We start from the raw sequence: 14457 nt of genomic DNA, 5'->3' as shown, positions 1-14457 counted from the left end.
TTCTGCTTTCACGTGTTTATTGTCTGTCACTGATGCCTTATCATAGGTAACCCCAGTGCTCCATCTTGGGAACAAGCCAGACCCTGGGGAGCAGATGTACCCACACTAAGTCCCGTACAGGTCCCCACAGCCACAGTTCCCACCCCTTCCTCAACAAGCACCTTTCATTCGGAATCAGAACCCACATAAAGCTTCCTGACTGTATATCACGTGCCTATCCACATTCTTCGTGAACTCTGAGGTTGGGATCCACATCTGAGCCCACGCTATATCCCTTACAGCAGTCAGGTTGTTAGTGATTAGCAGTGTTTGCTCAGATGCAGGACCTGAGTGATGGGGCCAGAACAAGGTCATGACCAGCTCCTGGCTCTCAGCAGTGGCACTGATGAGCCTGATGCTGAGCTGAGGTCCAGAGGAAGCTTGGGGGGCTAGGAATGTGTGGGTATGTACACCCTTACATAACCTGACCTGCTCCCTTCCCACCCGACACTAGAATTTAGTGGGATTCAGAGATTTCTTCCCACGCACAAGGATGGGGCTAACCTATAAGGCCAGCGCTTGCCACAGGCTGAACTTGGGGCTTCATGTCCTCTTCCTGCCAGCTGCAGTCATAAGGCATTGTTGGCGCTCAGTGTGTCCGTCTGTCTAGCGCTAGAAGTGACAATACAGAATGCCCGGATCTGCCTGTCCCATGAGCTCTCTGCCCAGGGGTAGCCACTCAGCCATCTGTGCTGCTGAATAACTCCTGCATGAGGGGGGTGGCGAAGGGGTGCGTGTCTTGAATGCGCAGCAGCTGCTGGGTCTGCTGGGCGTTGATGCTGCGCAGCTCAGTGAGGACACCCATAATCTTCAGGAACAGGAACCTGTCGGCAGCCAGAGAAGTAGGGGCTTCAGTCCACCCTTCCCGTCCCACCAGACTGACCCTCTTCTGAGAGCACACAAATTCAAAATCCAAGCTCAGCCAAGCAAGATGTGGAATTCCTGCAGCCTATGTGTGAGAAGGCAGAAGCTGCCACCTATCTACCTTTCCTCTTCCCACCCCCGCCACCTTGAGTCCTGCACACGGAGACCTCTGTAGAAAGTTCAGACCTTGCAGGTGGCAAATTCATAGATTAATATGGAGGTGAGGGGAGTCGTCATCTTGGTCAATCTCTCGACTGAGTCAATACGGCTAGGGCCCTCAGGCTGGATTCCTGTCCTGCATCTCTTGCTGCATCCAACATCACTTACCTTGATCTCCCCAAGATAGGTAAGGAAACTATCACCTTCACCCTCCTTGCAGAAGTAACTGAACAGATAAAGATGTAACCACCCCCACCCCCAGCATCCCAGGATACTGAGCAGGCCAAGCAAAGAGCAGATCTTCAAGTTCATGCTAGAATACCCAAGACTGGCCTTAATGCTCTCAAGCCTTAGGCACATTGTCATCAGGGTTGTTGCTGTCGGCATGCCTGTGGTCATTCACTGGGCACTAGGACATGGGAATCCGAGGGCTGGCGTAGACATGGGAGCTCTTAATCATGCCAGTCTCCAAACAGGTTTTCTTGACAAGCCTGAGCTTTGATAATCTTCTAGCTGCCAGGCTCTAGCCCTCCACCCTGTGGGATCCTGGGCATCGCCTTGACTCCCTTATAGCATGGTATTGGTATCCACCTCAGGGGAGTGTTCTGAATGTTATGGGTTATAATATACATAATATGCATAGGCTTCTTGTTCCTGAGGTGGACACTGGGCATCAGTAGTAGCTATTATAGATGAACTGTCATTATGAGTGGTTTCACTATAGTTACTGTCATGGTGGTTGCTACTGGTCTTCTTTAGAAGCCCTATGGGAGAGACAGAAGAGTCAGGCTTCCCACATCTTGACAGAAATGTAGGAAACCCTGGACAGACAAGTATCCCTTCAGGTAGACTCAGGCTGGAAGTCTCAGTAAAGTGACAAAACAGTCCCAGAGCCTTGGTCATCGGAAGCTTCCCCAGGCATGGTAGGGGCTTAGAAATCAGGCCCAAAGTGAGGCAGCAAGAAGGCTCCCCCTCTTATCTGCCCCTCCCTGCTCATCCTCACCTGTGGGCAGGATATGGCCGGCTGCACTCAATGTAGGCCTTCAGGGTGAGGGCAAATCGCTCCTGCAGCTGGTCCACCACACTGCGCTGCACCACACCAGGACGGTCTGAGAAGGGAAGGGAGGAGAAAGGAAGGCATTGTGGTGCCAGGCAGGGCAGAGAGGGATAAAGAAAGCTCAGTCCAGCCCAGGATAAAGAAACGGCTGGCCGATCACCCCAAACAAGAAGACAGAAGACTGCAGTCTGCCTGTGCAGTGGGAAGCAAGGGGCCAGCAGCTGGGGGGAGCCATCACCTGGGGAAAAGAGGGAGATGGCCTGCATCAGCACGTACTCCTCCTTGTGCAGCTGCAACTTCTTCAACATGCAGTGGAATTTCATCAGCGGATCCAAGAGAAGTTTCTGGAAGCCACCTGGGGGTGAGTATAGGGTAGACAGCCAGCACCTCAGGAGCCTGCCTCAAGAACTCAGGCTTCCCTCATCACCCAGTCTCCCTCGGCTGTTGTCTCCCTCCCTCCCTCTGCCAGGCATCTCTCAGGCACCATCAGGATCTTCAAAGCAGTAGGCCAGCCGACCGCACTCCCAGGTTCCAGTCTCTGTGTCGAACATCGTGTTGAACCTCAGTAGGCACATCTCAAAAGTGGCTCCCTTCAGCAGGGAAATCTGGTCCTCAATGGTCAGGTCCCTGGCAGTAAGGACAGGAGGTGATGACGGCTCCTAGGCGGGCTGTCCATAGGCTGGTACCAGTCCCCAGCTCATAATCCAAAAGTTGGAAGAGAAAGAGATGGACCAGCCTCCTTCTGAGGATGCAGTTCCTTCCAAGTTACCTCCAATCTCTCTCCCTCATAACCCAGGCCATCAGGTTACTTTACCCACTGAGGTCTTCTCTCCACCCCCAGGAACGCTCCATGCTTCCTTAGCTCTGTGTCCAGGACCCTTACAGACCGCCCTGTCTCTTCCAACATCCTAGACAGTCTCTGACCAACATTTAATGTATGGGTCTTCCTTGTTAGCCTCATAAAACTTTTGCCTCTGTGTGCCTACCGACAATGATTGCCCCTTTAAGTAAACCCTGGTAACTTTTCAGGTCAAAAAGTGTCTTCCCTTCCCAGAAGTGTTTCTAGAGAGCAAAATCGTGCACATGGCACACCTTGCACTGATATTGAATGTCATACATGTTCCTAGCTGTTTCCAGTAACAAAGACCCAGTGTCCCATTCCGGTCATCTGCTCTGCCCGACGCTGTGCTCCTTGCATGTGTAATTCATCCCCACTTGCCCCCATTGGGCAAGGCGAGGTGGAGGACACTGGGCATCACCCCTAGCACCACAGACTGCATGTTATGGAGTGCTGGTTCCCACTCCATCAGGTCTCAGGTTCTCTTGCTGACACCATCTGTCATGGTCATTGTCTCCATGCCCAGCTCTAGGGAGATGCGGTCTATGGATTACAGGAGCGGCTACCCTCCCCATGGCCTACTTGATACCAGACAGTGGAAACCCCACACCTCTCTTCTATGTACTTCCCTCCTTGTCCTTCCAACTTAACTTTTAGTCTGCAAATGTCCAATCATGGTTTCTGTCCTCATGGGGAAATGTTCTTCAGATTTTTTTTTCATCAGCCCTGTGTGGTAGCTTGAATGTGATTGGTCCCCATAAGCTCATAGGAGGTAGCACTTCTAGAGTGTGGCCTTGCTGGAAGAAGCGTGGCACCATGGGAGCAGACTTTGAGGTTTGCTATGCTTAAGATACCACCCAGTGTCTCAGTTCACTTCCTGTTGTTGCCTGGGCAAAAGGTAGAACTCTCAGCTACCTCTCCAGCACCATGTCTGCCTACACACCCCATGCCCCACCATGATGACAATGGCCTGAACCTCTGAACTGTAAGCCTCCCAATTACATGTTTCCCTTTATAAGAGTTGTCATGGTCGTGGTGTCTTTTGACAGCAATAGAAACCCTAACTAAGACACCCTACAAGGTTGCTATGATCAGTTCCCATTCCAAAATGGGAAAGCTGACTGTTCCTCAGCAACAGAACTAACGAACCATATAGACTTTGTACCCCAGTAGCAATGGTCCCCTGGGGCAGAGACATCACAGAGTCTTTTGACCCCACGACTTTACCACAGATTACACCCATTGTTCCCTCAAGACCTACCTGAAGTAGGAGATGACCTTGGCGAAGTTGATGACACCCTTGAACATGTAGGTTGACACGTCTGCCAGGTGTGGCAGCAGAGGGATGATCTCTTTGCCATCGCTCTTGCAGGGAGGTTGGTAGTTCCAGATGCTGCCGTCCTCTCCCCGCAGCTTCAGAGAGATCTTCATTGGAACGGAGTCTTTCATGATTTGGCTCCACGTGGCATGGTCTTCCAACAGTGAGGCCGGCAGAAACTCTGGGAGCTCGCAGCCATTGTTAAACACCGCAGGTAGCTAGGATAAAGAGTAGGAGGCAAAGATTGGAGGTTGTGTGTTGTCACAGATAAGTCCCCACATAGGCTCCTGATGACCAGCTGCAGTGTGAGAAACAAGATCATAGCCATGACACACAGGTGCCCACATGTATATATAGCCTTTGTCTGACAGGCGGTGTTCTGGGAATTAATAGCCATAGTCCTGCATGGCCAGTGTGAAGGGTGAGGGAGGCCTCCCTGCCTAGTATGTCCTAAGCATCTCCCTTTTTTATCTAGGAGACAGAGTAAGAGTTTGGAAACTGTCCATCAGCAGTTCTCAACCCGGAGGTAGTGTATCAGATATTTACATTACGATTCATAACAGTAGCAAAATTATAGTTATGAAGTATTTTATTGTTGTGGGGCAACACATGAACTGTATTAGAAGGTCGCAGCATTAGGAAGGTTGAGAACCACTGCTTTAAATGGAAACATAAATACTGGCGGCTAGACCATTCTTTGCAGTCACCTGAACTACTTGTGACAATTCTGGAAGAGGGAGGGGTGACACTGGGAGTGAAGACAGAGCTAGCCAACAAACGCCCATTCTGGCAGGCCATCCCCCTTCTGGTCCTGGTCTCACAACACTTCAGTGTGGGCAGCATGCCTGCCTCCACTATCCTCACCCGGCTCCTACCTGCTGCGGGCAGAGAGTAAAGATTCCCCAACCTGAGTTGGCCGGGGAATGACCAAAGGGTTTCTCACCCCAGAGTTTGGGGTCAGGGGAAGAATTTTGAGATTTTTTCCACTTCTGGCCAGTTCTCAGAGAATCGTGATGCAGACCACCACAGCATGAGCGACCTCGGAAAAGTGACTCAGTACTGAAGAGCTGGCATAGCCATGGGCATTTGTCACAGCTCTAAGCCCCTACCCGGAAATCCTTGAAGTGGGAGAAAGTGGTGTCAAAGGTTTTCATCTGAGCATCCATCAGCTCCTGGATCAGCGCCTGCTGCTCTTCAGTCAGCCCCTGCCCTCCAGATGGTGGAGCCTCGATCTTTTCCCTCTTCTTCCTCTTAATCAAGGCCCGCCTCTGCTCCACAGCGGCATCCGACATGATCACTGTGAGTTAAAGAAGCAGATTCAACACATGTGCCCCTTCAGGGTCGTACTCCCCAAGCCCCCATGCATCACTAGAGTTACAAATGGAGACAAAGAAACCGTGCAGTGACAGCTGAGAGAAAAAGAGGACACAGCCCTGGCAGGCAGCTCCCACCACACTTCCTGCAGCAGAGAACCCGTGTCCGGTATCTCTGAAGTCCCACAGGCTCCCAAATACACACGAGCTCAGGGCGTACCATGGCACCTCAGCTCTCTGGAGCCTGTCCCAGTCCACCGAGCCTGATCCCCCTGCCCTGCCGCCACTCACTCTCCTTCTTCATGCCACTCTCCAGGCACTTGCGCAAACGACAGGCCTGGCACTGCCGCCGTGTCTTCCGGGTGATCTCACAGGTCCCCTTGCGGAAGGGGCACCTCAGCCGGACATTGCGCTTCATAGCTCTTCTGTGGGACAAGAAAGAGCATTAGGGGCTCCGACGTGGGATTCCCCTCTGTATGCTGTGATTACCAGTAATGAATAAAGAAAGCATATTCAATAAATGGTACTGGCATAACTGGATATCAACATACAGAAGAATGAAAATAGATCCATATCTATCACTATGCACAAAACTCAAGTCCAAATGGATCAAAGATCTCAATATAAAATCAGTCATATTGAACCTCATAGAAAAGAAAGTGGGAAGTGCACTTGAACACGTTGTCACAGGAGACCACTTCCTAAATAAAACCCCAGTGTCACAGACACTGAGAGAAATAATTAATAAATGGGACCTCCTGAAACTGAGAAACTTCTGTAAAGCAAAGGAGAGGTGAACAAGACTAAACGGCAGCCTACATAACGATAAAGTTTTACCAACCCCACATTGGACAGAGGACTGATCTCCAAAATATACAAAAACTCAAGAAACTTGACATCAAAAGAACAAATAATATAATTTTAAAAAATAGGGTACAGACCTAAACAGAGAACTATCAATAGACAAATCTCAAGTGGTTGAAAGACACCTAAGGAAATGTTCAACATCCTTAGTAGCCATCAGAGAAATGCAAATCAAAACAACTCTGAGATCCCATCTTACACCTTGTCGGAATGGCCAAGATCAAATACATTGATGACAACTTATGCTGGAGAGGATGTGGGGTAAGGGGAACATTCCTCCATTGCTGGTTGGAGTGCAAACTTTTACAGCTGCTTTCAAAATCAGTATGGCGATTTTTCAGAAAATTAGGAAACAGTCTACCTCAAGACCCAGCAATACCACTTTGGGGTATAAAAAAGGAAGCTCGTTTATACCACAAGGACATGTGCTCAACTATGCTCACAGCAGCATTATTTGTAATAGCCAGAACCTGGAAACAACCTAACTGCCCCTCAACTGAAGAATGGATAAAGAAAATGTGGTACAGTTACACAATGGAGTACTACTCAGTAGTAAAAAATAATGACATCTTGAAATTTGCAGGTAAATGGATGGATCTAGAAAAAAGTCATATTGTGTGAGGTAACCCAGACCCAGGTGTAGTGAAAGGGGGTGGCGGGCTGTGTTCCGGTGCCCAGCTAGTTTACCCCCGAAATAATTACACAGAAACTGTATTCATTTAAACACTGACTGGCGCATTATCTGTAGCCTCTTATTGGCTAACTCTCACATCTTGACTAACCCATTTCTAATAATCTGTGTGTCACCACGAGGTCGTGGCTTACCGGCATGAGTCTAGCCAGTTTCCGTCTAGGGAAGGGGAATCATGGCGTCTGCCTGACTCTGCTTTCTTTCTCCCAGCATTCTGTTCAGTCTACTCCACCTATCTAAATTCTTCCCTATCAAAAAGCCAACGCAGTTTCTTTATTAACCAATGAAAGTAACACATAGACAGATGACCCTCCTACACCACCCAGGAAGACAATAATATGTATTCACTCATAAGTGGCTTTTAGACATAAAGCAAAGAAAAACCAGCCTACAATCCACACAACCGCAGAGACACTAGACCACAAAGAGGACCCTAAGAGAGATATCCATGGATCTGAATAGGAAGGAGAAAAGGACAAGCTCTCCTGAGTAAATTGGGAACATGGGGGTCATGGGAGAGGTTAGAAGGGGAGGAGGAGGAAGGGAGCAGAGCGGAGAAAAATGTATAGTGCAATAAAAATAAGAAAAAAGAAAAACTCTGCATATACTCTCACACCTGGCTTGTGCAGCGGTGGGACATGTGAGTAACTGGGAACAATCTGAGTGAGGCAAAAGTAGAGAAACGGAGCAATACAATCAACCACCAATTCTCTGAGGCAAAATCTGTGTAACCTGAAGCCGTACGAGGGAATCGGTTCATTTGAACATCACACACTTGGTTATCACCAGCTGAAGTCTGCATGCATATCAGGGACTGGAAGGCATGAAAGCAATGGCAGCAATCACTGCAAGAATTAGCGTGAGACTGGCAGCGTTTTGTATCCAGTTTGCAGGGCCAGATAGGATGCATTGGTTTGAGAGTTAAGAAACTAAGAGGCAGGCCGGGCAGTGGAAGCGCACGCCTTTAATCCCAGCACTTGGGAGGCAGACGCAGGAGGATTTCTATGAGTTTGAGGCCAGCCTGGTCTACAGAGTGAGTTCCAGGATAACCAAGGTTGCACACAGAGAGAAACTCCGCCTCAAAAACCAAACCAAACAAACAAGCAAAAATCAAGAGGTTGCTTTACAAAGACCCCAGGGCTGGTCTGGGGCTTTTCAGTGACTTTGCTGGGCCCTGTGGTCAGGACATGATCTTTACAGGGTAGGAGAGGCTTTGGTGGATCTGGACAATTCAGACTGTCATGCAAATCAGGTTCTTAAGGTGCTAAAGCATCAATGGACAGGGAAAAGGGGGGAAAATGAATGGTGGGACCTATCCGGGTCACATGAACGCAAATGTGCCAGTATTCGTGTCAAGCCAGAGGTTTCTGGGGGCGGGGGATGCTTGTCTCTGGAAGGCTTTAAAACCTGAATGGCAGTGCACCAAAGGGGGGCAGATGGAGTGGGAGATAAAGCAGGACTGGTGGCTCCCACTGTAGGAAGCTGCTCCGCTGATGGGGTGACAAATAGTGGCCACTGTGAGGGCCACACATGGACATTACAGGCACCATGCTGAGTCCTAGATTTCTTGGTTACCTACTCATGTGTAAAGCGCCTGGGTTTAATTGCAAACTACAGCCAAGTAGATTATTACAGGCACTACCCCAAAACACTGGGACAGCGTGGGCAGTAGATGGATACAGAGGCAGGGGTGTAAGCTTGTCCTGGGGGTGGGTTGTTGTCTTCCCTACACCCTGCGGTGTAGTATACATTTTCTCCCCCTGTTAGGCAAGACGGGAACCTGTAAAGCTGCCCACCCGAGGGCTGTAGATATGTAACAATATCGATTTCATCACGAATTGGGAAAGGCGGACATTACTCCTGCCTTCTCAGCAGCCTGCTGTAGACTGGGAGGAAGCCAGATGATTGGTGGAGAATGACTGTAGCTTATGAAGAGCTGAATTAGGCCATCATCTTCTCGAGCATCCACGGCACCCAGCATCGCTCTTTTTGGACAGAACAACTGGCAGAAGTGATTAGATCCTGTCATACTATCCTGGCCGTCGACGACACTTTTCTTCACTGCCCCCTTAGCTACTGAATCCCAAGAGCAACCTGTAATCCATGGAGCAGTCAGAAGTGGGCCTCTAAAACATTCCCCCCAAGATTACCCCCATAGTCTTGTCTCGCGGTTTGTCACGGAGCGGTGCTTGCTTTGTTATCCTGTCTACCCCTGTAAAGGGGATTTCATCACACAGATGATATACTGTTAGTCTCAAGGAGTTAGAAAAACCATCTGAGATACACGAGTACACTGAAAGAAATAAGGATGGGAAATCAGTTACACAAGGCACAAATTCTTTGGAATATATGGCCAGGTAAGGTGCATAAGACAGATGATGGTATTACTGGGAAAATCCTACAACCTATGCCTGTAAATCTAAAACGGATACAGATGTTCCTGGGTCTCCTGGGGTCCTAGTGGATGTGTGTACCCCATACTATCCAAGTTTTCTATCATTTCAATAGCTTGATAAGAAGGAGGTGTGGCGTAGATTGGTACAGAAAGAAGCGTTTGAGCCACCTAAGAAAGTTCCTTGTAGGACAGGCTAAACAGTCACGTCTCGAAGTATCTCAGGGTCCCTTTATGTCACCAGCCATTCAGAGGTGGGAGGGAGGAGGGGGTGTGACAAAAATCACCTGAACCGGCAGTGCCGGTATGGCATTAATCCCACAGTGGAGAGGCCCAGGATCTCATTACCAGCACTAGGGCAGCCATTGCCGGCTGTTTATGAAATGGAAAGGTGGAACCCACTGCCAGCTCTGCGGTGGCAACAGTGAAAACGTCTCATGCAATTAAGTTTTAGGCTAGAGGCCGTTGGGATGCGGCAGAATCAAACTCTGCAGAGGTGACACGCATGTTTCTAGCAATGTATCCTGCATCTGCTCTGTCAGCAATGCCACGGCCATGAAGTCTCCAACTGGGACCAGTGGTTTTGTTGTTGTTGTTTTGTTTTGTTTTTATGTTTTTTGAGGCTTTGAGCCTCCCCTACAGACCAGATCAATATTCAAGCCAAATAAAGTGCTGGATGGGACGACACCTTCTCATGTAGATGCCTGAGACAGAGGGGCTGCACAAACAGGAATGGCTGGCTGCTGCGATACAAATACTGACCCCGTGTGGCTGGTGAGAGAGGGAAGAGTAGCCAGCCGGCTGAGTGGAAGAGCAGCGTGGGGAACAGTGACTCCTGAGACTAGGCCGGTAACAATCCGCACGGTACGCAGAGGCCTGACTTTAGGGACCACTCACTGAGAAATGAAGGACTCAGAGTTGTCGGTTTGTCCACCATGAGGACAAACAGGTGCGGAAGAAAATGTATAACAGCATTCCACAAGGATCAGGGCCCTTCGTGGGTTCCCACTAGCAGCCATAGCCCATTGAGCCCTTTCAGAAGACAGAACGAGGGTGACCTTAGGCAAACACAGGCCATCTGTCCCCAGGTCCCAGGAGAGGTGGCTCAGTAGATTCATATACAGTCTGGCCAGGGGGCAGCTAACAACGGCTGAGAAATGATAAAGTCCCTGTATTCGCGTGAGATATTCGGCATAGTGCCCAAACATGCAAGGCCTCTTCCCAATCGTAGCCCCGCTAGATGCTATGATTATGCAAGTGTGTGATTCCACCTATCTCACATGGGATTGGCAGTGAGGTCATACAGGGCCTATGCTTGTGAAATATGCTCTTACCTGTGTAGACATGGCCACAGGCATCTCCCAACATTTCCATACAGATAAACAGTAGGTTAAGCCACTCTCCGGAGGCTCTCATAACTTTCAGTGTTGGTGTTATATGCTAGCTTCCCCAAGGAATGGACAGGGGTATTTATTTCTTATGAAACAACTTTATTATAATTTATTATAATAATTGCAATTTATTTCTTATGTGAATAACTGGGTTCAAGGCAACCAGGTTCAGTGGTACTTCCACCTGCCTTGTATATATTATAGCCAAAGGAAAGGTCATCCTTTTGACCACCCACAGAAATCTGTGCCCAGCCGATGGAATATTTCATGAGATAAACATGCAAGCAGTAGAAAAATACCCAAAGCTACTAAGGAAGGAGTGAGGGGGCACATGGGAGAAATTCCGGACACCTGTTTTCAGAGTCAGTGGTCCTGTAAGCCTTGCAAGACAGAGTCTGAGGGGCCGACACCTGAATCACCGATTGCCATATGCTGTACATCTATCTCCACGGCCTCCTGCAGTTCTCCAAGCTAGACTGGGTAGAATAATGTCTTGGTGCATTGTTGGGAGCCTATCTGTAGTGAACGGATGTTTGTTGAGGTCTCCCTAGGAATAGTTACACATCTGTCGGTCATGGGAATGTTTGAATGTCCCAAGTGTGGCCTTGAGGTGAGAACTGCAAAGCTCTTCCCTTCCTGGAGGTGAGCTGGAGCTGTTTCTTCACATTTTGCTTCCACCTTGGATCTGAACCCCCGTGCTGAGGGTGGCTTTGCCAAGCTGTCACGAATTTTTCTGTCCTTCTTCTGATGATGGTGACCCTTTTGTCCAGACCTAACATGCTTTGTTTTTTTGTTTTTGTTTTTTGGTTTTTTGTTTTTTTGAGACAGGGTTTCTCTGTGGTTTTGGAGCCTGTCCTAGAACTAGCTCTTGTAGACCAGGCTGGTCTCGAACTCACAGAGATCTGCCTGCCTCTGCCTCCCGAGTGCTGGGATTAAAGGCGTGCGCCACCACCGCCCGGCTCCTAACATGCTTTGAAGTAGGGTTTTATTTTCTCTTTTGCATTAGGCTGTTGGGGGGGGCTTTTTTGATTTGTTTTGTTTTGGGGGTTCTTTTGTTTTGTTTTTTGGGGGGGTCTTTTTAAAAAATGTGTTTCTAGATAAAATTATCTTAGTTTTGATTTATTTTATGACTACCATATGAGAGTGATTTGAACACTTGCCTTTTCTCTCTCTCTCTCTTTTTTTTTTAACTTTTTGCTGTCCTTTCAATTTACTCAAGAATATACAGAAGAATGAAGTGTTATCTTAATGGAAATGATGCTTTCCTGGGCAGTAGATAAAGGAAGACTTGAAGATGAGGATTCCTCTGATGTAGGCATGTGTGTCCTAGAACACTTACGAGGGCTTTGGGTGGCCCATCAGCCCATACAATGACCCTAGACATCAGATCAAGCTGAGGCCTTGAGACATCACCCAACCAATTAATGGGGAAACCCAAGCTAGATGTCCTCCAGTCTGTCAGTGCTGGCAAATGTGTGAGAACTGATGGGTGATCATACCTGAAGAATCCCTTGCAGCCTTCACACGTCATGACGTTGAAGTGATAGCCATTGGCCTTGTCCCCGCATACACGGCAGATCTGGAGAGCGCCGTCTTCCTCATCTACGTTGATGGTGGGTTTTTCTGAGACAGAATCTGCTTCACGGCGGACAAGGTCAACATGGCTCCAACTTTCTTCAGGTCTCATCTCCAGATTTGCATCTGTGTGTCTTGGACTAGAACTGGAGAAAAAAGCACAGGAAACGAAGGCTTTGTAAAGGAGATATGGGAACGCTTCCTTTTGAGTAAGGCTCACTTTTGGGTTTGACGCTGGACCTGACATCCCATGGGGGAAAACTGGAGGTTATTATTTGAATTGTTGTTAAGATGTAACCACTGCATTTTTACGCGTAGTCGAGGCTCTAGGCAGAACACTTAACCCAGAATATGGGAAAGAAAAGGCTCTTATGGGAGGAATAAATGAGCAAAGACGACGATGTCTGGAGTGGATTATGGAGTCACTGAATGGACTGAGGGTATCATGAGTTGATCGTAGGCTGGGAAGAGGACCAACTCATGTGAAAGAGTAGCATTCCATGTTATTTCTGGGGTTGGGGAGATCGTGGGAGGATGATGACTCTTTAGGTGTGGTGTAACCCAAAGTTCCACAAACAGAGAAAGAACACTGCCCCCAAAGATTTTCAATTGAATACCAGACAACCAGTGAGAGTAGAGCCTGGATCACAATTGTTTTATTGCAGGAAAGTTTCCTTTAAAAAAAAAAATCTTCCCACCTCCACCAGCGTCAGCTACTTTATACCCCATTTTATAAGCAGGGAAATAAATGTCTGGACTCTGGTTTCCACTCTCAAGAAATACTAACCCTTGATACATTCTCTCTGATCAGTGTACATTGGGTTTTGCCTTCCATTTGGCCTGGAGGTTCTTCTGAACTATTTAGTGTCTTATTGAGTGAGCCATGTGGACCATTAGGCTGTTTGTATGGCAAATTCTGTCTACTTGGACTTTCCTTTGAACTAGTTAGGCATCTGCCATATGATAGGGAAGGTTAGGTGTGTTGGTCTTTTGAGCCACTGGGTTCTGTGAACCAACTCAGGACCCAGAGAAACAAAGATGTTGAGTCTATCTCTACAGTTGAGACGGACAGTAGCTCTCCACAGGAAGTAAGGGCGGGTCCCATCGTAAATCATGAGCTAATCACACAGGAAGTGACTCAGTGAATAATCTCCAAAATGAATATTGCAGAGCAGGTGGGTGAAGGTGACGGGGATGAATGGCCTCTCCCCTGGCTATAGAAGAAGTGCAGGATCACTTCATTGATTAGCCAAGGGCGCATGCAAAGGGGGTGTGGGCCACTTACTGGCTCTGCCCAGGGTGAACTCAAAAATCGCCAACCAAAAACAAAACAAAACAAAAAACCCCAGTGTCTGTCTTAAAAGGTCACTGGGTGGGATACACTGTGATACTGCAGCCTTGGGAACACCTCCGTTCTCAGGAGTTCCAGCTCGTTTTTTCTTAATGTGCTTTGCTCATTTCTGCCCACATTTCCTTGTTCTTTTCAGACATGAGGCAACAGACTTGGCAGACACTGGGGTAAGGCGGCTTTGGTGACTCCCTGGTACCCTGGCTCTGTTAGTAAAAGCAGCAAGAGCTGAGAAAGCTCCTTGGCGGTCACATCTCTGCGGTTTAGAAAATACTAGTTTGTGTTGTCACGGGGACCCCCTAGGAAAATTTTAGCTGAGTAGACTTTGTAATTTTACGATGCTTTATCTAAAAGTACATTTTGTATTAATATATTTGTTTTTGTGTCATTTTGTGCTTAAAGAAGCATGGGGCCAAAGTTGTTCTGGAGTTCCTGAAGATAACTGAGTAGCGAACTGTGATTTGTTTTTTGTTGTTGTTGTGTGTTTGTTTTTGTTGTTGATGATTTTGAAATTGAGGCGCTATTGACAGTTGATGACTGTTGAAGGAGAAATAGTTTTATTCAGGAGTGTGACCCCTGCTGGTCCATCCAAATTCCAGTAGATACTC

The 14457-nt window shown here is 48.1% G+C and overlaps 1 protein-coding gene across 1 annotated transcript in view; it reads right to left on the bottom strand.

Moving 5' to 3' along the window:
- The window catches only part of Nr1i2 (nuclear receptor subfamily 1 group I member 2), a 35519-nt gene continuing 21062 nt past the window's right edge, over nucleotides 1–14457 (bottom strand). The window contains exons 3-10 of the mRNA XM_041673174.1: nucleotides 12426–12647; nucleotides 5880–6013; nucleotides 5385–5572; nucleotides 4219–4493; nucleotides 2604–2746; nucleotides 2358–2474; nucleotides 2066–2171; nucleotides 1–863 (exon numbers count right to left, since the gene is read on the bottom strand). Coding sequence (XP_041529108.1) covers nucleotides 719–863; nucleotides 2066–2171; nucleotides 2358–2474; nucleotides 2604–2746; nucleotides 4219–4493; nucleotides 5385–5572; nucleotides 5880–6013; nucleotides 12426–12647 — 1330 coding nt within the window. The 3' untranslated portion in view covers nucleotides 1–718. The remainder of the gene's footprint in view (nucleotides 864–2065; nucleotides 2172–2357; nucleotides 2475–2603; nucleotides 2747–4218; nucleotides 4494–5384; nucleotides 5573–5879; nucleotides 6014–12425; nucleotides 12648–14457) is intronic.

Source organism: Microtus oregoni, unplaced genomic scaffold, assembly GCF_018167655.1.
Source record: "Microtus oregoni isolate MIOR12 unplaced genomic scaffold, Mior012 000023F_ref0000262, whole genome shotgun sequence".
NCBI lineage: Eukaryota > Metazoa > Chordata > Mammalia > Rodentia > Cricetidae > Microtus > Microtus oregoni.
This window is presented reverse-complemented; position numbering and strand designations above follow the sequence as displayed.